Source organism: Beta vulgaris, chromosome 4 (genome assembly GCF_026745355.1).
Source record: "Beta vulgaris subsp. vulgaris cultivar EL10 chromosome 4, EL10.2, whole genome shotgun sequence".
Classification (NCBI taxonomy): domain Eukaryota; kingdom Viridiplantae; phylum Streptophyta; class Magnoliopsida; order Caryophyllales; family Amaranthaceae; genus Beta; species Beta vulgaris.
In genome coordinates, this window is record NC_079205.1 from 49,628,945 (window position 1) to 49,653,734 (window position 24,790).

Sequence of the window (24,790 nt, forward strand, 5' to 3'; positions counted from 1 at the left end):
TATTGGTGTTGGTTACAGGCTTGGAGTAGTTAGAATTCCATTGTAAGCACTTCCCCCATTTCCATTCCCGTTTCCATTTCCATTTCGAGGTTTGTCCCCATAATTCCCATTCTTTTGGCCATTGGGTCTGATCAGTTTGTTCTTCGAGTAGCACTCATATGCCCTATGTCCCAATTTCCCGCATTCTCGACATTCCACCTTGTTACCCTCACAGTCTCTACCAGGATGGTTGTTAGGGCACTTTTACACCTATACACACGCTCAGATCTGCGGTTATTGTGTTGTTATTGCGGTTATTGTTGTTGGGATTAGCGTTGTTGTTATTGGGTCCCTTACCGAAATTCCTTTGAGGGTCTTGATGGTTTTGGTTCCCATTATGCTTCTTCTCAAACTTCTGGACCTCAGGGTTTGGATTATCCTTTCGTTTCTCACCCTGCTTACCCCCTTCCTCTCTCTTCCTGATGGCATAAAGATGAGCAGCTTTGCCAAACACATGATCTAAAGAGGTGAATGTATCTCCCCCTAGTCTTCCTTGCAGGTCAAGGGTAAGTCCTAGTTCGAAACGTGAGGCTTTAGATTCCTCAGTAGGTGCTATTTCCGGGGCAAATCTCATCAGCTCGATGAATTTCCGATAGTACTCCTCAACAGACAGAGTCCCTTGTTCCAACATCATAAATTCCTGGGCTTTCTGCTTCTTAAGGTATGGAGGGTAATATTTGTCCCTTAAGGCCTTTTTGAAAGTTTCCACCCAAATCAGGCTGACTCAGGAGGTTGCTCTTAGCTTGGGTCCACCAGAAATGAGCATCTCCCTGAAGGTAGTAGCTCGCTAAGGGCACAGTTTTCTCATCAGGGCAGGATAAGGTGAAGAAAAGTTTATCGAATTCCCCAACCCAGTTCTCTAATTCTTCAGGTCCCCTTTCCCATTCAGTATTGGTGGGTTCCTACGGGCAACCTTTTCAGATAAATCCCCTTCACGATTGTGACCTTGGGCTAGGTTGGCAGTGATTTGCACCAAGTCACGTATCGATTGCTCGATATTCAGAGAGGTTTCAGGCGTGCCTCCCTCCCGAACCATTCTACGCTGAAAATAACATAATAGCTATCTCAGTGACACACATCATCCTGCCTTTCTTAACCAATACACATTGCACATATAGCAAGCAGTTGTCACGAACAAATATTAAGTCTTTATTGACTTGCAAACAAACATCTCACATGAGACGTCACAACCATAACAAGGAATATCATAAAGTATCATTAAAGGTTTTGAAAACATTTATATATTATGATTTAAGAGATAAAACGATCGTTTCAATCAAATAAAGAGTTTTGTCGCAAAAATAAGGTTTTAGTTCAACACCATTTTTGAAACATCCTTGTACATCCTCTTAACCTATTCATATTCGAATATTGCAAGAATCGTTCGCAACTTCAATTTGAACAATCAAACAACACATTCGAGTTCAAGACACAAAACGAAATCACATCTGCAATCATTCCTATGACTTAATGCACATAACATAATATGTTCTATATACTCCTATCCCATACTACCCATTTTGAAATCGTTTTTAAAACGTCTTTGAAATTCAGAGCCTTCGGCTCTGATACCAGTTTTGTAACACCCCCAAAATCCACACGCGTCTACCACTGCTACGTCGCGTCGACCTCGGGGGCGTTACCGCCGCGATGGAACGCAAGGCATAATAAGGGTTAACGATAACTTAAAACATTGTCTTGAAAACTAAAATGCAGCGGAATTAAAATATAAATACAACTCGGGAATCATCAATGACCCCTTTCTCTTCAAACCACAAACCATTTTATAAGTCTTAGAAAAACCAATAATACTTATTTAAAATGCTTTAATGTAAATACCAAGCCTAGTCCCCGTATGCTCGAGATATGCAGCAACACCAGCACACCTAGTCTGCTCCCCATTGTAGCATCAATGGTTCATCGCAGTTCATCAAACACATAATAACACACAATCAGCTATGCTGAGTACGTAATGAACCATTGAATACATATAACATAAATGATGCACACATGAACAATCTTAAGCATGATGCTACATTATTTACATCCTTTAACCTTTATATCTTAATCTTTAATTAGCATTGAACGGGCACCGTCATCTTACTAGAATCATACGGGCTACTGAATCCTTAACAGACACTAGGTCTGTTAGATGAAATGCAAATACGGTTTTGTTCCGTCTCACACCCATCACCTTAGTATGCATACCCCCAAGATCGAACGGAACCTTCCGCCTACTTGAGTGTCAAAAATATAAGGACACTACTGTCGTCACAGTAGGCCTGCGTAGGAGCGTAGGACAAGTCCCACACTCCCCCCATTGTTCATCACTTGTAGGGAGTCCAGCTACAAGATATTGCCATAATTCATTTTAATATTAACATTCATTTCATAACCACATATAGTCATTTACCTGTTCTCTTAGTTACAATGCTCAAATCGTATCTCTTGTAACTCTTGTTACACTATGGATACATAGAATCATTTACCTGTCCTCTTAGTTACAATGCTCGAATCATACCTCTTGTAACAACCTTGTTACACTATGGATAGATTAAAAATGCTCTTGTTTATACTACGATAGAATTACGCATTCCAATGCAACATATCGATTTCAATTACAAATGTCTAACCAGACAATCTCAATCAATCAAACGTTCCCTATCATGCTTCTAGGTTCCAATAACATAGATTGCAACCTAATCATGATACTAATACTTGGGATTAAACTGGTACGCGTACGTACCTTGTAACGGAGAATTTTCGCTGTCTTAATCGAACGTTCCGCTTATGAAATTGGGACCTAAACCGTTAAATAAAACTTTAGTGCTACGTTGTTGGTAATATTAACAACTACTACGTAACTAAGACTATACGGTTTAATAATTCGAAGTAAACGATTAATAAACCCCTTGTTTAAGAATTTTCGTTACTTTTCTTATTATAAAGAGTTTAACGTCTTTTAGGAGTCAAAGCTAGTGAACATACTAATATTAGTTAGTGTCATTAGTCCACTATCTTTACCAAACCAGTTAAATTATAAGTCCAACCATGTTTTATGTCCAAAATCTTATGTCCAAAAGTCTTAGGTCCAATCCAGTATTATGTCCGAAAGTCAGATCCGCAATTATACTCAGATTAGTAAAATAAACTCATTAACTTGAATTATTAATTAACTAATTATAATTTAACATAATTATGAAAACATAAATTATAATTAAACTTAATATAATATATTCAATATATAAAAATGTTTTATACCGTTAAGCTCGCCGGAAATCAAATTCCGGCGACCGATTTCCGCCAATGGTGCAACACACTCGCGCACTACCGCAGCCCTCGATCCAGTCTCGTTGCTCGCAGCACACACACGACAACACGCTTCGTCGCTCGCCGCCCTCGCACCAGCTTCGCCACTCGCAGCCCTCGCACCACACTCCAACGCGAGGCTTCGCACAACACCCCTCGAGCCTCGTCGAAGGCTCGCACACACACGCTGCACTCTTCGCACAGCACTTGAACCCCAACACTTCGCACTCCCTCCGCACGAAACCGCTCACTCGCACTTTTTTCGTTCAACGCGCAGCAGCACACATCACTCGCCTCGCACCGCCACGCTCGCGAGCCTAGCCCTCGCCTGTCGTTCGCACAACAGCAACGCTCGTGCACTCGTCTCCGCACGCCCAGCAGCCTCGACGAGGATCCGTGAAGGAACCCAGCGAGGGGACGACGAAGAGACGAACGGTGAGGGAGAGACAAGAGATCCGACAGAGAAGAGGAGAGCAGCGAGAGAGGAGAGGGGTTTGAGGGAGAAGGGGGAATGACGGCTGAAGGATGAGAGAAAGAAATTTAGGGTTTCTCAACTTCCTCCTCTTATTTCCTTTTTATAACCTTCTAAAAGTGGTAACTCTAGATCGGGTAAACTCGACTTAACTTTTATAAATCCGAAATTAACACAATCGACTCGTATTAATATTATTATATTCTTATTATTTTGTAAATAATATTAAAATACCTTTTTATTATTTTCTTGGTATTTCTTAATTATTACGAATTAATTTCAAAAATACGGAGTATTACAACTGCTGAAAACCAGAATTATGCTTCTGTGGTGGTCACTAAGAGTATAAGGCACTTACTTCAGGAATCTAGATTATAGGAATAGCAAGAGATTTTTGTTTTTCTATTTGTTGCAAAATATGATAAGCACGATTAACAGGAGGCAAAGGATCCATGCTAAGAATGTTAACCTTAACTTGATCATAAGAAGGATTTAACCTAGCAAGAAACTGAATCAATTTCTTCAGTTGATCAGCAGCTAACATTTTCTTTAATAAACCACATGAACAAGCATCCATTGCACCACATTTACAAGTTGGAATCTCATCCAAAACTTATAACTCATCCCAAACACGCTTCATTTTTGCATAATATTCAGCAATTGAAAGATTACCTTGTTCAATTGAAGTAAGAATCCTATGCAAATCATTAGGGGTGTAAGTTCGGTTTTTGGTTTGGTTTTAGGTCAAAACCAAACCAAACTGAAATAAATTCGGTTTTGAAATTTCCAAACCAAATCCAAACCGAAATTCGACTCAATCCAAACCAAACCAAACCAAAATTTGAAACCAAAAACCAAACCAAACCAAACCGATTTTTTTTATATTTCAAAATCCAAACCAAACCGAATTTTTTTCATATCCCAAAATCCAAACCAAACCGAAATGAAATTAAACCAAACCAAGATAAAACCAAACCGAATTGAACAGAGACAAAAATAACATTTTTATAACAGACTAATTTCGTATTCTGAATGACATTAATTTGGTATAAACAAAATTATCATATACACATCTTTCAATAATCACCACATGAAAGATTCAAAGAGTTCAAAGCATATACTGACATTTACACAACTAATTTAAGGGACAATATTTTCGTAATATCGTAACTAATACTAAAAAAATAAACACAAAAAAAAAGATCAAATTCGTATTTTAAGTGACAATATTTCTGTATTTTCGTACTTAATATTAAAAAAAAATAAACACAAAAAAAATAACAGAGTTCAATTCGTATGTTAAGTGACAATAATTTAGTATTTTCGTAACTAATATTAAAAAAAAATAAACACAAAAAAAATAACAGAGATCAATGACAATATTTTCATATTTTCGTAACTAATATTTAAAAAAAAAAAAAAAAAATTACATAGATCAATGACAATATTTTTGTAACTAATATTAAAAAGAATAAACAAAAAAAATACACAAAGATTAATTACTTGATCTAAGATCTCAGGCGAGTGGCGACCTTCTTCAACCGGCGAGAGGAGAGAGAAAAATAGTCAAAAGAAGAGCAACATTTTCGACCGGCGAAAGGAAAGAGAGAAATAGTCAAAAGAGGAGAGAGAAACGGCGTGGAGAGAGGAGAGTGGAGACTGGAGAGGAAAGGAGAGTGACTCTTAGGGTTAGGTTTGGGTAGGACTTCAAAAGATAAGTGGGCTGGGCTTTGGGTTTGAGTTTTATTATTTCAAGCAATTTGGCAGTTTCAGTGTTCCTATCTCTATTTTCGGTTTTTTCGGTTTTTTTCGGTTTTATAAAGCTAAAACCGATCCAAACCGAAAAAAATATATTTTAAAATCCAAACCAAACCGAATTTCAACAAAAACCAAACCAAATTACTAATTCGGTTTGGTTTGGTTTGGTTTTCGGTTTTTAACCAAATAACTTACACCCCTACAAATCATACAAGAGAGGAGCATTTGACTGACCATATCTTTCATTAATTTCTTCCCAAAGATGTCTAGCAGAATTAGTGAAGATAAAACTCTCAGAATATGTGGATTTCATTGAATGATTAATCCAAGAAGTGACTAAGTAATCATTTCTAATCCACTTCTGGCAATCATCTGATGTAGCAGCAGGTTTGCTCAAGCTTCCATCTATGAATCCAAGCTTATTTTTGGCTCCTAAAGCCAAACGAACACCTCGACTCCAATTAACAAAATTTTCTCCATTAAAAAGATGAGTTCATAACTGCTGCTTTGGATGATCTCCATTAGAGATGAAATATGGATCATTATAATTGATCGCATTGTTCTGTGAACTAGAATTCTGTCCAACAGAATTATTTTCAGAATTTGAATCATCTTCTGCCATATTCAGATGCTAAAAGCTTCAAGAAACTGATTCAATTTGAATTTGAAGAAAATAAGAAGATCAAATGATCAAGAAACTTAAAGAAGAAGTTTATGAAAACTAAGAAGAAGAAATAATATGAGAATGAAGATTTCTGAAAATTCCAGATCGATAATACAGGAGCTCTGATACCATAAGAAGAATATGAACAATATTCTGATTTAGATAGGAAATCTCATTGATTGAGAATAGAATTTATCAGAATGAAAAACTTACAAAACTCTCCTCTAGGTAATGTATGTATACAAGACTGTTAAGAAGAAAAGAGAGAGGGAGGAAGAAAGTTAGTTATAACTAACTCTAACAGAAATACAACTAATTGTATAACAGAAAGTATTGAAATTGCTCTCAAGAAATAAAAGCCCTTCTTCTCTATTGTAGTCTCGTGTAACATTACGTGTGTTCTTATTTACGTAATTCTAATATACAAAGTACGTGAGTGTCAAGAGCTGGTTTAGACGGAGTTTGGGTACCATCACAGGAACCTCTTAGTGCGGAAGATAGATATTTCGAAAAAAATCCTGTGACAATTCGGTCCGACCTGCCGGAAAAATCTAAGACATTTTCAACATGAGAACCCCGAGAAGGCACAAAAAAGGTGTTGTGTATGTCGACTCTCCTTCATCAGTCCCGAATTATCCCTCTATTGACGGGGCATAACTTGACTCTATCCTCAACAAGGAATGTAGAATGTTCCAAAAGGATGGAGTACTTGAACGACTTGGCCGGATCAATCTTTGACTCCGACCAGCCGCTAGAAACACTGAATCGACTAAAAACCTTGGTGTATAACAACCAGGAAAGCCTATGGAACGATCAGAAAGATGATGTCGCTAATGGTCGTACATTCGAAATTGATGACAAATTGTCGGGTCTCCTAAACGGATGGTGTTCAAGGATTGAGAACCTAGGGGATCTTGTTGGAACCCCATTGCCAACACCTCGTCCCACATCTCCGATAGTTGGGCTCCTAGAGAAGAAGAAGTCGGGTATGCGCTGTCTAGGGGGATGGCTTGTTGGGGACGAATTGAAGGCATTGGATGAAGTCTCGGAATTGCAGAATGTTGCAGCAAGTAAGGAAACAATTGCGCCAATAGAGCCGAAGAGAGGTGGTCGTCAACTTTGATAACGAATCGGAAAGTGGAGATCCTTGGATGAAGTCGGATTCCTTCGCAAACTATTATGGGGGTAAGTATAGCGATGAGGACAAAGATACACTTCTACGTCCCAATTGAAGGTTCAGTTCGGTCCATTCCAACCGTAAGTTGGCGGGCAGTTGGAGTGCTTGGTGAACCCCCCCTTTTTATATTAGATTGTGTAAATTGTTGTTGGTTTGCTTTGGTGTGTTTCGTTTGTTGTTAAAAACGTTGGATTGTTTCCTTGTTTTTGATATTTGAATTGCAACGTAAGGATTGTTGTATTTGCGTTTACGGAGGTTGGCTTGGTTATTCTTGTTTTCATTGCCACCGAGCCGCAAGCTCGCGAGTTTAACGCTAGCCAGATTTGGGCCCATCTGAACCAACGCAAGTTGGGATGACCCATGGTTCTGTCTAAAGGGCTATGCAATGAATTGTAGAGAAACGCTTTGATGTGAAGAGTGGTGCTTGTTGACCTTGTTCATGGCTCTAACCTAAAGGAATCCCGAAAAGATGGAAAAAGTCCATTCTCACGGCAACTATGTTGTGGGTTACGCCAGTTCTTTGGGGCGGAGCATGAACATGGAGTCATGGTAGTCAAGACAAGACATGAAAATCTATGGTCATTGCCCCGAAATCATAAGTATTGAACTTGTGTATTAACCAATCCCCTGCCACAATTGAACCGCCGGAAACCCACCATCGAACCACCACGACCACCGCAGCACCGCAACCAGAACCGCCAGCCAAACACCCTCCCTTCACGTCACCCTCACCTCCCTGCTTCGCGACGCCTAGGGATGGGCAAGGGTAGGGTCTGGGTCGGGTCCAGCTGGACCCTAGACCCAGACCCTAATTTTTTTGCAGACCCGGACCCTAAGGGTCTGAAAAAAATTGGACCCTGACCCGGACCCTTAGGGTCTGGAGGGTCTGGAGGGTCCAGGCCTAAATTTTTTATTTTGCTAAATTTTCAGCTTTATTAATATCAATAATCATCTTAAATTCGCATGAAACAAACACAAAAAATCGCATGAAACAAACACAAACATATAAATTGAAAAAAAACGAAACAAACACAAACACAAACTTATAAACTGAAAAAAAAACGAAACAAACACAATTCACAAACATATAAACTAAAAAAAACGAAACAAAAACACAAACTTACACTGAAAAAAAAACGAAATAAACACAACTTACATAAGAGTTTAGAATGGGTGTTTTGGTGTTTTAGTTTAGGTTTTAGTCTTTTAGAAAATCAGTTTGTTTTTTCAAAAAAAAGTTAAAATGTATATATTAGATAAGTTTAGAGTCTAAGGGTCGGGTCTGGGCAGGGTCTGGGACCAAAACTTTAAGACCGGACCCGGACCCTAAAAAATTTACTTGGACCCAGACCCGGACCCGGACCCTTAGGGTCTGAAAAAGTTGGACCCAGACCCTTAAATTAGAGTCGGGTCCAACAGGGTCCGGGTAGGGTCCTGGACCCATGCCCATCCCTAGCGACGCCTATATGCTGCTCCTTGGCTGCAGCCCGCACTCAATTACCACCGCACCACCACTCGAAAAAAAAACCACCAGTTGAGCCACCTGAATCTCGACCAACCACCGCGACAAACGCAACCACTAGCGCCACCTTTCCTACTTCTCCACTATTTCGCCCCTCTGCCGCCCCCTCCTTTCATTTTCCTCTGTTTTGTTTCTCAAGTTTGAGAAACTGATATTTTGTTTTAAAACTTCCCCCTTCTCTTTTCCTTTTTAGTTTATCCAAGTTTTAATTAGTTTTATTATTACTTTGTTTACCTTTATATTTGAAACTAAAACCCATCACTTTCCTAAACAAGCTTACTGAATTAAGTTAGTATGTTTTAGTTCACTTAATCTTTTATAACTTGATAATGTTTCCTAATTTTCTAAAATAAAATAAGAAGTAAAATAAAGTTAGTTTTCTATGTTTAAAATAATTGTTTAAAGTTAATAAAAATAAGTTGAAGTAATCTTTCATTACTAAAAATGATTTCATAAATAATTTACTTTGATTTATAAACTCTCTTAAAGATCATTAAAAACTTCTTTAAAGTTATTTGGATTATTTAAGTCGCTTATTATATATACGTATATAAAAAGGGGTAATTTAGGAACTAACTTAGATCTCGTTAACATCTATTGTAGACTCCGATTTCGTAGATGAGGAATATCAAGAGTGCTAATCCGTTTGGTGAACTTAACTTTTGGGCACGCGTCACGAGGTCATCTCCGATGTCCATCTAAACGTAGATCCCGTTAGTGTAAAACGAATAGATTACGTGGTTATTATGTGCTTATAAGAATTTATAAGTATGGAGTATAATTATGGATTATCGACTTAATGCGGATTATAAATACGAATGACAAAATGATAACGACTATGGATTGGATTATGAACATGACTATGGACGATGTAAGATATGACAACAACGATGTTTATTATAACGTTGTTAAAATCGGTTAATGTCATTTTATAACGTTATGATTATCATCATCATCATCATCATCATCATCATCATCATCATCATCATCATCATCATCATTATTATTATTATTATTATTATTATTATTATTATTATTATTATTATTATTATTATTAATTATTTTATTCTTATTATATTATTATTATTATTATTATTATTATTATTATTATTATTATTATTATTATTATTATTATTATTATTATTGAGACTTTATGAAAGTTGAAATTACTAAAGAACTTGTGATAAAGAAATGATTATGAATCAGAAGTGATAAATGAACTCAAGTGACGGTTGTCTTTATGAAATGAGTAATTGAAACCGCTATGAATGGATTGAGATTATGATGGATTGAATATGTTCACACTGGATTGAATAAGATGACGTAAATGTGTACGTGGTATATGTGATGATTTGATTAAAAGATGTTAATCACGTAAAGTGAACTATCGGAGGGAAATGGAGAACAGGTTACCCTGTATGAGTGGTTCAACGCCCCCTACAAGTTCTTTGGTTACTATGCTGATTATTTTGTTATTGTCTTCCTTCTATCTTGTTGTGATCCAAGTAGAAGCGGTGTGCACACTAGGGACTCTGTTATTATGGCCATTATGATTCTCCGTAAGTGGTTACAGGGGTTTGCCCCGGCCTACAAGTAGGTGGTTACAGGGGTTTGCCCCGTCCTACAATGTTGAAGTAAGTGATTACATGGGATACCCCAGCTTACTGGCGTTCTCTTTCCTCTCCTTGAATAACTGGATTAATTGAATTAATGATGTGATTATTCGGTGTATATATATGTATATGTGCTATGACTTCCAGAACTATTAAATCTACTATTTTACAAAGTATTTTCAACTTAAGTAATTTACGGGATGGAGTTGGAATTACTCAGTTTTCTGATTTTTGAGAGCTTGTCTCTCTTGTCTCTTTTCAATGTATTTGTGCAGATGGGTGATCGATCGGGGGAACAAGAGGGAGATCAACTAGAGTTGTCATCCACTTAGCCTATGATTAGCTTCCGCTGGAACTCTGAGACACTTAATTAATTAGTAATGTTTAACGAACAATTTACTTAGTTGTAATGATTAATGAATTTGAGTTGGTATGTTTTAACTTAGCCTTGCATTTATTTTCTAAGGAGATAAGTGCGGCGTTAACGCCACCCGTCGAGTCGAACCCTCATGGATTTATTTTCTCCCCCAAACTTGAGCTTTGTCAATTGAAAAAGGGTTCGAGTTGGCGGGGGTGTTACAAAACAAACCACCTCCTCACCACCGCCAACTATAATCGCCACCATGCAAACACCCCCCCCATCACACCAACACTAACACCACCACAACACGAATTACAAAAAATCAAGCTACAGTTTAAGAAAAAAAATCTGGCACAACCCAAAGAACAAATAGATTACCTGAAAACCGAACAAAAATCATGAGGAGATGAAAAAACCTCAAAATTCGAACAACACTAATCATATCCAAAAGAAAAATCCCAAACAATCAAACACTAACCCTCGAATTTGGGGTTAATTTTTGGTTGAATATGGGTGAATTTGGGTTTAATTTTGGGGTGGAGTTTGGCTTGAAATTCGATTGATTTGGGGTTGATTTTGGATTGAATTTGGGGTGGATTTTGGGTTTCAATTTGGGTGGTTTTGTTTATGGTTTGGTGGTCGTTCTGCCGGTGGATTTCATGTTGGATGTTGGCGATGGTGGTTTGGTGGATTCGGTGATGGTGGTGGCTAAGGACGACAATCCAACCCGAATCCGCTCCTGGTCCAATTCGATTCGAGGGAAAAAATTCAATTCGAATACGAGAAAAAATTAAACTGAATCTGACTTCGATTAAAAAATGTAACTCCAAGTCAAAGAAGGGTCGGAGTCGGATTCACAAAAAATCCGACAATTCAATCTGAATTCGACTTATGATTTTATTGATAAATAATTTCAATTATGTATCTAGTTTTGTTTACTTAGTACGATTTAAATTATAGGCTTAACGTTACTAAATATCATTTGTGGTAGATTATTTATATTATATTAATATATTTGTGGAAAAATTAAAAGGGAAAAATCCCTAATTTTGATTGAAAAAGGGAAGAAAAATCCAAAGTCAGATCGGATCGGATGTTCGAAATTTAAAATCAGATTCTCGAAGCCGGATTTATAATACGCCTTTTTGCAGGGTCAGAATGGGCTCGGATTCTCAAATCCGGATTTATAATCCTCCCTTTGCAGGGTCGGAATTGGGTTGTGCATAATCCACTCCAAGTCCGACCCTTTGCCATTCCTAATGGTGGTTGTGCGATGGTGGTGGTGGTGATTTTGAGATGGTGATGTTGGCTGCAATAGGTGGCAAGCCGGCTATACGTGGTCAAAGGTGAGATAATAGTGATTAGAGGAGAGAGAACAATTGAAGTGGGTCCCACTGTTAACTCCACCATTGCGTAAAAGTGAAGTGGAAAAGTGGTACCTGTTTCGAAAGTTTTGTAAAAACCATAGTATTTACGTAAAATAAAAAAAGTTTGCAGATTAAGTAAACCTTGGTATTTATTACCAAAAAAAATCTATAAGGATATCACAGTTTGGGGAAAATAGTTTTGAATTTGAAGGGAAATTGGAAAAGAAAAAAAAACTAAAAATTATAATTTAATAAAAACAAAGTTCTTATTAATGATTAGACTTAAATTTGGTTTATTCAGCTCCAAGCTACCATTCTCAAGCGTTTACAAATCATTCACAGAATTTCATAACGCCAAAAGGGTTGAATTGAATGTAATCAAGCCCTAGGATCACAATGTCTCACAAAACTGCAGTATCAATGTGCAAATCCACGAGTTCCCAATCGTCATCGTCATCGTCATCATCATCCTCTCTAGTTTCAATGTGCAAATCCAACTTATAATATTCCTCAGTCCCTGCAAATCAAATAATATTAGTGATACTGAACAAATGTGATATCCACACCACACCCACTTGAGAAGTGTTTGAAACTCAACTGCACATATACAGATGCAAGATATTGTATTGCTAGCAGATGAGGCAAGGACTTGTAGTAAGTTATACCCATACAGTGTATAGCCAAATCACATGAAAAAACACAGTGCAATTCATATAGCCTAACTTTGAACGACGACATAAATTCCATTAAAACAAGGATAGACATCTACCTGGTGTAGTTACTTCCTTAATGTTCTCATCAACACCGTTGTTTCTTTTCATGCCAAGTTGAGGATCTGACACTGTGGATTGTTCCAAATTATATACATTGGATGGATCTTGCTGCTTCTTGGTGTCTTGTCCCTGTTGTACTTCCTAGTGAGGAGCATAATAAAGCAAACGTAAATGATTATCCTACAAAGTTATCCATCAAAGCCAAAAGTAACAAATTGCCCATAACTCTCATCACTCGGATCAAAATGAACTCAAAAAAGTTAAATCTGGCTGATGCTTTCGTTATCAGAGAACTCTAAAGTAACTTTCGTCTTAGTGTTTTTTGATAAGTCGATACATTGTTTGAGCCTCTTCAAATTTTCTACATGATGACTGGTTGCAACATCAATCTAACAAATCAGACATTGGGTTTAAGGCAATTTCATGAATAAAAAATGAAACATGCTTTAATATTAAGGCTATTTTATAGGTGATACTCTGTAATAACAAATGTATCTTGCTGTCAGTCTTCATATCAGGTTGCAACTGATAACACACATTCAGACATCATTTCCTCTTCATCATTCTGATCAAATTGAACTCTAACAAGACAAACCTGGCTTCTTATTTTGTTACCAGAGGGGTCTGAAGTCACGTCCATCTTAGACTTATTTGATGAGTTGACATATTGTTTGGCACGCTTTAATCTTTCTAGACAACAGTTTACAGCATCAATCTAACAACACAACATTTGATTAATTTATAAATGATAATAAAAAACTGATAATAAAACAACATGCTGTCTAATAAGGCTATTTCATAAATGATACTTTATAATAACAATAATTATATTGTTATTTCATTTGCCAGAACAGGTCGTATCTGAAAAGATCACACGCGCACACATCAAAAAAAGGTTTAGATCAACCAAATCAAATTATATTTTGCACATCAAATCACATCAGTTGAATAGACATAAGGTAAACTAAACTAGACTAACCAACAAGATGACATGCATTACATCAGTGCCTCTAGAAGAAAAAAATGTGTGTGCTGTGCATGCGCGCACAAGTGAACTAATAACGATAACACAAGTTCAAGATGTCTGCTACAGGTAGAGACATCAAACACAAGTAGACCCTTCTAATAAAACTAGTTTGAACCTGCAAAATATCCATGAAACTAGTACCACAAATGCACAAGCACACACACACAATGCTAGCTCCAAAAACACAGTAGCTCACCTGTGCTCGGTCCTGCATTTGTTTGACTAAGGGCATGAGCGGAACCTGCAATTTATTACCATCTATTATCCTAAAAGAGCATAAAGACAATGAAAGTTGATTCGCAAAACTGCTCATAATGCAAAGAGTGCATAGTGTCTCGGTCTCCACATTATGAACTCAGTGCAAACACAACTGGAATCAAAACACACAGATATCAATTCCTATTAGACTCTCACAAGACAAACCTGGCTGATTTTCTTGTTACCAGAGGGGTCTGAAGTAATATCCATCTTAGACTTCTTATTTGATGAGTTGACTTGCTTGACAAGCTTCAATTCTTCTACACGACGGTTTATAGCATCAATCTAGCAACACGACATTAGGTTTAATGCTACTTCAAAACAGATAATAAAATAACTGCTTTCTATTAAGGCTATGTTATATACAAGTATAATACTTCATAATAACAATAATTATATTGTTATTTCATTTGTCAGATTAGATCGTATCTGATAAGATCACACACGCACACATAAATATATAAAATTTAGATCAATCGAATCAAATTATATTGTGCACATCAAATCATACCAATTTAATAGACATAAGGTAAACTAAACAAGTTTAACCAACAAGATGACATGCATTACATCAGTGCCTCTCTAGAAAAAAAATTGTGTGTGCTGTGCATGCGTGCACCAGTATGTTTGCTGATATAAATAACACAATTTCAAGATGTCAACTATTTAGATCTTGCAAAAAAGCCATGATACAAGTACCACAAGTGCACAAGCGCACACACACAATGCGAGCTTCAAAAAAACATTAGCTCACCTCTGCTCGGTTCTGCATTTGTTTGAATAAGAGCAGGAGCGGAATCTGCAATTTATTACCATCTATTATTCCCAAAATAGCATAGAGACAATGAAAGTTGATTCACAAAACTGCTTATAATGCAAAGATATGATGAACTCAGTGCAAATACAATTGGAGTCATCCAGATTTAACAAAACCATAACAGTACCACAATTGTATAGTGACTATATTCAAGAACTCAATATGATGATTAAATGTTTGTGCCTGAAAAGATATCAATGGCAAATTAAGATATTTTAAATTCCACAATAATAAACTAAAAAAATTGGCCACGAATCAGCTAGTCATGCTCTTAATTGCACATTGAGCATGATGAATTCCTGAAACACAGGTGCCAGTTCCAAAAGCACAGTAGCTCACCTTTGCTTCGTCAATAATAATTGTTTTTGTTTCAACTTCCCTGGCTGCCAGAGTTCCGAAATCAGGAACTGCCATTTCTTGAACTCTATGAAGTTGTTTGACCAATGGCATGAGCTGCTCCTGCATTTTATTACCATCTATTATCCACCAAAAAAAGCATAGAGACAATGAAAGTTGAACCTACAAAACTGCTCATAATGCTAAAAGTGCATATTGTATCCACATTATGAACTAAGTGCAAATACAAGTCACCAGAATAAACAAAACGATAACAGTACCACAGATGTATATTCCAGTGTTACATATTTCGCTCTCAACTCCCCATGAATTGCAAACAAAAATGACCAGATTGTGGTCAGTTTTAAGCTATCATTTGCCCAATTTTGGTGAATGTTGAATTCTAAAAGCAGATTAGACAGTGGATTATGTAACACTAGTAGATTCAAGAGCTCAACTTGATGAAACAAAAGTTTGTGTAATCCACGGGTGACAGACCCAAAAATTAGGATAATATAAACCTAACAATCACAAAAAACCTTAATATTCCAAATTTCACAATAATGAACTAAACAAAAAAGGCAATTCATACAGCTAGTCATGCTCTTAATTGTATTGAGCAAGATGTAATCCAGACTATTCCTGATGCTCTTCATGACTTAATGAATGTAATAAAATGAATACAATAGTATCAAGGAGTTTTTCAAGCACTCAATCTGAAAATTGTAGCTAGCTTCGACAGCAAGTCAACACGTATCGAAAGGAAAAAACTTTTAAAAATTAAAGAAATAAAGCACATTATGTTGAACTAAGTTTTTTTAATGAAATGCAAGCCAGTATATAGCTATTGACATCACCCTAATAATTCTGAACAGAACATATGTGTGATTATGGAATAAATTTACAGCCCATTTCAGCACTACTAGGTGATATAAATGCCTTAAATCAAGTGATTTGGCATGTTTTTAAGAGCCAAATGAATTTGAAAAAAAAATACAAAAAACATGGCAACCATGTCATTCTCACTTTTTTTACTTTAATTTTTTGTTTTTTTCAGTCAATTTCACTTAGCCAAAGTAGGCGGTTCAAACCAGTGCACTTTATCAAGAAAGATCTATCCAAGCTCACCTTTATCGATTATCTCATAATTCAATGCCTACTACTTTATGGGGTTTAAGCTGATCCTCATCCCCACTCCATCTAAATTTAGAACCTTATTTTGCTACAGAGTACAGACATGCTAAATATTTTTATGCAGTTGATGTTAAATACTAAAATCAAGTCCTAAATCATCTGAGTTTGTTGCTTTCTTGGGGTAATGTCCCAAGGTTTCCCGATTGATCCTTAAAAGTGGTATATTCTATTACATACACTTTATAATTAGTTTATTACATCTTATGGGCCTTTATAGCTTTCAAGTAGCATAGATTAGTTAGTTGTTTTTTTTTTATGGAACTTTTCTAAGCTTGATAGTGTTGGGAGATGATATGATTTCCTAACTTGTTTGGTTCCTTTTCATACTAGGCTTCTTGGGTATATTTTACGCATCAGTTGCGTATGATCAACATTTCATCAATGTTGTCAGGATCGCGATCCTACTTTGGATCGTGAGGAGCTAGCAGGATCGAATCGCAGGATCGAATCGTAGAATCGTAAGATCCTATGAAATTTGAAAAATTAAGTCAATTTTAGCTAATCTGCTTGTACATTCCTCATACATGGAGTAAAATGATGCTAAAAATTATCATTTATGATAATAGTTGATATTGCATAATAAAAGATTCAAACTACAACCAATGTCAGAAAAAAAAATATATTGAAAATGTTAATAATACAAACCAACAATACAAAGACATCTTAATAAAAGTTATAGCAAATTAGAATACAAATATGTTAATCAATTACACAGAAAATTGACATGATCTAACTTCTAACCACATAGAAAATTAAAAAATGAAAAATAATTAGAACAATGAAGAATAACACTGATTGAAATAGAGAAACGAAAAAAGAAAACAAAATAAAAAACAGAATACAAGGAAAATAAAAACAAAAATGAACTAGAGCAATGAAACATTGAAACTAATAATCTACAGTACTACTGTAAATCTGTGATACAGTCAGTAGCACTATAGCACACATCACATGGCTTTAATTTCATAATTTTGCAAAATTCATATCATATAATTTCAATGGCAAAATCGAGAGAAGCATATTTTCTGTCCTAAAGTTCAACGCAAGCTGGGAGTTTGGAGGAATTCAGCGTGAAATTACAAACAAATAGTCAAGCATAGAGCGAAAATTAGCTTCAAATTGAATCAGAGAGCAAAAATTAGTGTTAAATCAGCTTAGCAAAAATTATCTTCGAATAATTGAATTATTACTATATACAACAAGCAGTCAAGCACAAAGCAAAAAAAGCTTCGAATTAAATCAGTTTAAGACAAATTAACACCGTGAAATTAGAAAATAAATTAGAGAGAGACATAAGCTTACCACAAAATAGGGATTTAGCTGAATTTGCAGAGTAGAAAGAGAAAATGGGAGGAAAACGATTTGGGGATTTCTCATGTTTAGGAATTTCGCATGAACAATTTCATACTTCTATTTCATCTTTTAGTTTATTTCATTCAGTCTCTTCTAAGAATGTCACTACAACTTCCTTACATAAGACAAACATTACCATGTAGCTGACTAGCTGTTAAAAATTATAGGAGGGCACCTTATAAAAAGAAATTATTGTTTCATTAGAATAGAATTGATAAACTGAATTTTTTCTGGGTATTTGATCAGTTAAATATTGGTAAAAAAAATCAAAACAGGAAAACAATGGTATTCACACATAAGAATCTGAAGAATAAAATATGAATAAAACATCAACATGCGTTGGATGCTACTGTAAAAGTTTAAGAGTTGCATAATATCACAAACCTCCATTTCTTGCAGCACTTCACTAAGCTTTTCACAGCAGTTAACATTATCATCAACATTTCCTCCTACTTCCTGAGTAACTAACTTGTCACTTTCCACCACAAGTTGCCCATGACACTTATCCGAAACAACAGTTTCACCATCATCGGAAAAAAGCCATTCTGCATTCATAGTATATCTGGACATAGAACAACAAGATCTTAAATTTCCAAGAATGCGTAAATACATTAAAGCTACTAAGAAAAAAAGGTAAAAACTACCTTTCTTTACAGTTTGGGCATAAATGCTTCTGCATTCTTCTATTGATATACAATTCGTAATTTGATTTTATCTTCAGGCAATTAATTTTGTACCTTGCAACACTGTAAATCTGCAAAATTTATGGTTTTGATCCCTTAGAAAAACCCCTCTCATCTGTTCAAACACATCAGCTAATTACCAATCACTAAATTTATTTAGTTGAAAAAAAAGATCGGTGAAATTTGATACAGATAAATCAAGATCGGAAACTTACATTCATTATTAAATATAGGGAAATGGTAAAAGAATTATGCGAAGTCCTACTCATGGTAATAACTATGGGGTAGGATATAACACAAACTTACATAATTGCTTGAAGGGAAGAACAATAACAATTTTTTGATGCATCACAATATATAAAAATTATCGACAATAAGCAACCTGTCCATAGTCCAGACACCAGTATGTGTGAAAAACCACTTTGTTAAACAACGGCAAACTATTTTCGTCTCCTCCTCTTCCGTCATGCTGAGCATCAACCCCTGCAGCATGCAATCTTGCCACATATTTTACTATCTGCAGGTAATTAAGTACATTTCAGACAATTTAAAAAATAATAATAGAAAAGATAAAACTTTCTACATGTATGCAGGACTTATTCTATGCAGAGTAGATCAGAAGCAACAAGAAAGAAAACAAAAAATCCAAATTGCACACTCACGACCACAACATCATTCAACATTGCAGAACTGAGAAACAGAAAACAGGCACATCAACCATCAAACTTTCCTCCTCTCCCTACAATTTGTCATCCATCTCACCAAAGCCCAAAAGCCCCAATTATTAGATTAGTATTCTAGTCAATGGCTAAACTCCAAAGAGAGTTAAAAATGGTCTTGAATTTCCAAAAAGAAGAGCAAGAAAATACAAATGGGAAAGCCCACAAGTGGATAGAAGATGCAACAAAGAGGAAAGAAAAAGGCAATATGAGAAGCAGTAAAGAATGGAACAGATTTATGATTTACTGCTCCCTTCTCTCATCATGTCAAATTCTCAGTACAATTATTTTTTCCCATCAGATAATACTTCATTTTGTTCATCCTTCACTTAGAAAATTAAAATTACTTATCTTGTAAGCATGTCAGTGTTTAGTCTACAGTTATACGAAATCAAGTTAAGATTTTCTTATTAAAGATTAAAGTTTATGGGATGAGTGCAATGTATACTAATACATATAATAAAAACATTGTCATCTTAGATCGAAATGGCAAGCCCTCAGGCGAACTTATGCAGAAGGCAAACAGAGGCATAGCAACATCAGCAATGCTTGGGGAGACACCATGGAATTAAAACTCTCCCGTTCCGTTACAGAACGGCCGTTCTGTAACGGATTTTGGATTTGCCGTTCCGCGAAATCCCGTTACGGAACGCCATAATAAAATTCACATACTTCTCGCTGCGTTGTCCGTTCCGTAACGCGAACTCGCCGCGTTAGAACGCTTTTATCCCCGTTACATCCGTTTTTTTCAAACATTGGCCAAATTCTTTCTATGATTTAATTATATAGTTGATGAAACATGATATTCTATTAGATTTGATTATATTATGTTGTAATAATGCTTCATAAACTAAAAAATGCAAATAAAGTTGAAACATATTTATGTGAATTTTTTTAAAAAATTTACGCCGCGTCGGCCGCGAAACGTTCTATTTGCCCGTTACAAGCCGTTCCCGCGAAAACGTGACCGTTCCCGCGAACGCGACCGCGACCGCGTTTTTTTTCCCTGGGAGACACACACCTTGGTTATCTTTCAATTCGAATAGCTTTTTGTTAAAAGTTTTTCAACTTCACAATTCAGTTTACCATATCTCACAAATTACACAAATAATGCAAAGTAAATCAAAATGATATTAACTATTATGGTATTATCAAAATTCAATCATTAAAACTTAAAAGTATACATGAAATAGAGGATTAAGTTTCAACAAAATTTATCTTGCTTTCTCCTATTTTTTTTCTTTTGGAAAATTAAGTAACATCTAATAACAATAATGTGCTAAATAAATTTGCTTTTAGTGATACAAACGTGTAAAAAACAAAACAAGGTTAGAAAAGATATAGATGAACAAAAACAAAAAAGAATGCATCTGATAAACTAATGGTAAAAAAAATCAAATAGAGAATGAGGGAAAGTTTAAATATAGCTAATTCGCTAATTGCATTGAGCAGCGAGTCATACTTTTGACCTACGTGCAAGGTTTTCCTACTAACATTGCCAATGAGCTACCTTGCAAGCAGTGTTTATTATATGCATATTTGCTTTTATTAGGAAACTATGGAGGCAACTTTATAATCCTATGGGCAGCGAAGCTTGATCAAGCCTCCATGACCCTTCCATTGCAGCATTCCCAGCTCTTGGACCCAACCCATACCCAGGTTCAAAATCCACAAAGTTTTGACCAACAAAGGAAAAGTCTGAATTGTAGGGAACTACTTACATTGTGACTTCCAATTGACTTAATATACTACTAAAGAAATTGAATACTAACAGTAAAACCTCTAAAAGGCAGCTTTCCATTTGGAATAGTGCTGACCAACCTAATGTGAGCTTTCAGGCCTACAGCAGCAACCCCAGGTACAAGGACTAAAATTAAGCCCCTTTAGAACCACCATTGCAATGCAACCGTCACCATTGTCCACCAGTCCCCCACATGGATTCTGACCCATAGGGTAAATGATTCTTCCGGAAACAGCTGAAAGAATCCACACTAGTTCACCCAAATCTCATCTTCTATAAACTTTAGAGTTGGAATGTTTTTCATCATTCACGACAAATTATAGAAGTATATACTATATACTGCATGAGGCTGAGGGATTATTCATTTGACTTGCATCCCAGAAAGTGGGATAGTTAATACAAAACAAACCACAATAAAGCTGCACATGAAACACCAAATCAGAATTACATATTTAAAAAAAAAAAGCTAGTTTCTCAAGGGCCAGGCTAGTTGATGATTAGATGCCCCTAAGCAACACTCCCCCTCATCATGGTACCCCCCCCTCTCTCTCTCTCTCCCTCCCCTAGTGGGTGTTTCAAAATTAATACGGATGCTTATGTCGTGGAAGGTGTGGAGGTAGGCCTAGGTGTGACCATGTGAGGTACCATGCAGCAGGTGATCGGAGTCACAACTTTAACTGAGGCTGAGGTGGCGAGATATGGCATTTGGCTAGCAAGTAGCAACAAGACTTGGTTTTGACAGAATTGTATTAGACTGTGATGTTGCAAGTGTGGTGAAAGCTATCAACTGGCTTTTCTCCCATTAATATTTTTTACGAACATATTCATGTAGCTAAATCCTCTTTTACTTATTTGAGTGCTCTCACATTCGGAGATCAGGAAATACCCTTCCTCATTTTGTTGCTCGTCTTGATAAGAGAGGTTGTAATGAATATGAATGTTTTGGTCCCTCCCGCATAGTAGCTCTACTTTGGCAGATTTGGACATTGCTTGATCATTAAATTTTCATAAAACATAAAATAAAAATAAATAATTTTCCTCTCACAAAAATAAAAGGACAAAAAAAATACCTAGTTTCTCTGTAGAATTGTACACCTAGAGACTAGATGGCAAGACATTTTTAAGTGTTCTAAGCGCTAACTCACCTCATCAATCCCCTTCCACCAAAACACAAAAGAGTGCAAAAGGAGAGAGACAGAAGAAGATAGGGCAGGAAGAACTTGACAAGGACAACAATGTAAGAAAATCAAAGAAACCTGAAACGAAATATAATTCCAATTAAAAGACAATGAATCAATCAGAAATTAGTCCCGCGTTTTAGATGACAGCAGGTATAAATAAACCATGTAAAGTCAACTACCCACTATAAATAACACAACCATTCATGCATGATACTCTTTGACAAGGACTAATAATTGAATGACATAAACTATTTAGATATGCTTGCTGACTTGCACAAAGTCACCAGGTAGATGGACTAGAAGACTGGTGTATCCCAAATCAATCAGTGTGTGCTTAATAGAAGCAAAACAAACCTCGCCCTTTTGCTCACACTTGACCAGCTTCTCTTTATGAAGGAACGACAGTATCTGTTGAAGTACCTCAACAGTAACTCTTGCATCCTTGACCAAATCTCTCTCCCTCACCCACTGATATCTGGAATTGCAAACGTACAATACAACCACCAGAGATAAATTATTTTTTGTGATGCAATAACAGTAAAATTACAATAGTACATTGCTTTGCCAACATTATCAATTTAGCTCATGTTATACAGTTTGTTTGACTAAGGTTGTAAATGAGCCAAAACTACTCGTGAACTACTTGGGCTCGGCTCGAAATTTTCACGACCCGAGACACAGCTATGTTCGGCTCGAAAAGTTCGCGAACATGCTCGAAATATTTTAATTTTTTTTTTCAACATAATAATGTTAATCACTGGTTAAACACCTTTAATAAGTCTAGGAAAAATCGATAAACTAAATTAAAATATATTATATCTTCAAAATAATTTTTATATTGTTATGATTTTCAAACTTATGTCGAATTTTAGTATAACTAAAATTTATGAAAATTTAAGCTCGAACTCGAGAAAAGTGTAACGAGCCGAGCCGAGCCTGACCCACACTCGGGCTCGGCTCGGCTCAATTACACCCCTAATTTATTCAGTATATTACAATCGGTGGCAGATAGGATAGAATAGGATAACTTCTCCATCCAATACCTCCTCAACTAAACACATTGTCAGTTGATTGTTTACATTGAAGTAGATAAAACATACTTTATATCAAATGAAGTTGATTGCATATATCATTCATGTGAAGTAGAAACGGATAGGAGTTAGCTCAAGTGGGTAGAACGCTCCCCTTTGACCCTTGAGGTCAGCGGTTTGGTCCTTACCCCAGCATTATGCTGGTTTTTTTTTTCCTTTGCATGACCAAAGCCCAGCATAATGCTGGGGTATTTTTTTTTCCTTTGCATGTTATGCATGCGTTACCAACTAACGTCCAACGTGTTGATGTTTCTTACAGGCTAGTAGCCTTGTAGAGGTTAGTCCTTAGGTTGACTTAATTTCCTAATCCAAAAAAAAATCATATGAAGCAGAAATACATGTATACAGTGATATACGTACCTAGTGAGGACATTAAGCATATACTCTGCTCTTGAATTAGCTCTATTATTTGGTGCATTATCACCGATTTCGCCATACAAAGCTCGGGCTGTAAGCTTCACCAATCTGCAAATAAATTTAATTAAATTGAGTCATAATAATAAAAAACCAAAAAATTATACTCCTACTTCTTCCATGACGAAAATAATCGCAATCGAAATTATATGTTTGTAATAATATGAAGAAGAAAAATCACATATTAAAAGGTTCTAAGTTTGATAAATTGCTCATGCTTTCACCCGAATTGAATTCACAAGCGTTTTCCATATCTCCTAGAAACAGCAGATAAACAAGTTAAATTGCAGGTGAATCAATGATTGACGAAGCACAATTCCCCAGAAGAGTGAGAAATATTTACGGAGTAGTTCCAATTTTTATTTACGAAGTACTTTTTATTTTTTATGGAACGGAATTGTGTAAAAAAGTGTTTAGGGTTTAATTACTTGTCTTTTCTATTGATAACAATTATATATATATATATAGTACATCAAAGTAGGAAACCATATTAACAAAGCGTCCTATACATAAAGATAAAGATATTAACAAATCCCCCTCAAAAAAAAAAAAAAAAATATTAACAAATCCTATACAATCTTTCCTAACAAATTGCGGAAAAAGAGATATGACAATCTATCTAATCTAATGTTCGTGTCATCGTGTATAATATATACTCGTAACAACCAATTTATCCCAGAGATTTTTTTTCCACTAATAAGTCCTGGAGAGAGAGACACAAGAGCGATTTTTTTATTCACTTTTTCAGATTTTATCTTTTTATTTTTTGAATTGGTATTGCATACACCAGGTTTTCAATAAGGTTAATGAAAATCGGAAAATTTTGGCATGACTTAAACTAGTTTTAGGATAACTTTAACGACTTTTTGGGTAACTTTCAAGTTTAATGATTATAATGGTAAGGGTCTGTTCTCCCCAACT

General features: G+C 35.9%; 1 protein-coding gene across 4 annotated transcripts; it reads right to left on the minus strand.

Annotated features, from left to right (window-relative positions):
• Positions 1–12,529: 12,529 nt before the first annotated feature.
• LOC104891005 (uncharacterized) lies at positions 12,530–24,386 on the minus strand. 4 transcript variants are annotated; one of them, XM_057394340.1, is made up of 13 exons: positions 24,051–24,386; positions 23,816–23,920; positions 22,719–22,839; positions 19,106–19,240; positions 18,685–18,794; positions 18,425–18,602; positions 15,497–15,616; positions 15,095–15,139; positions 14,506–14,625; positions 14,279–14,323; positions 13,651–13,770; positions 13,052–13,196; positions 12,530–12,799 (listed from the first exon to the last, which is right to left on the minus strand). In XM_057394340.1, the coding sequence occupies exons 1-13, from the start codon at positions 24,119–24,121 to the stop codon at positions 12,684–12,686; spliced, it is 1,431 nt and encodes a 476-aa protein (XP_057250323.1). In that variant the 5' UTR covers positions 24,122–24,386; the 3' UTR covers positions 12,530–12,683. The 4 variants fall into 4 exon arrangements, with proteins under 4 accessions (XP_057250323.1, XP_048499211.1, XP_048499212.1 ...); XM_048643254.2 differs by lacking the exon at positions 13,651–13,770 and having other exon boundaries at positions 24,051–24,377; XM_048643255.2 differs by lacking the exons at positions 13,651–13,770; positions 14,279–14,323 and having other exon boundaries at positions 24,051–24,383.
• Between the last annotated feature and the right edge of the window lie 404 nt (positions 24,387–24,790).

Coding starts and splice junctions, on each gene's coding strand:
- LOC104891005 (XM_057394340.1), bottom strand. CDS start 24,121: ATGGAAAACGCTTGTGAATTCAATTCGGGTGAAAGCATGAGCAATTTA. Junction 18,795..19,105: donor GGTGTCTGGACTATGGACAG/GTTGCTTATTGT, acceptor TAAATTTTGCAG/ATTTACAGTGTTGCAAGGTA. Junction 13,197..13,650: donor GTAACAAAATAAGAAGCCAG/GTTTGTCTTGTT, acceptor GCTCCTCACTAG/GAAGTACAACAGGGACAAGA.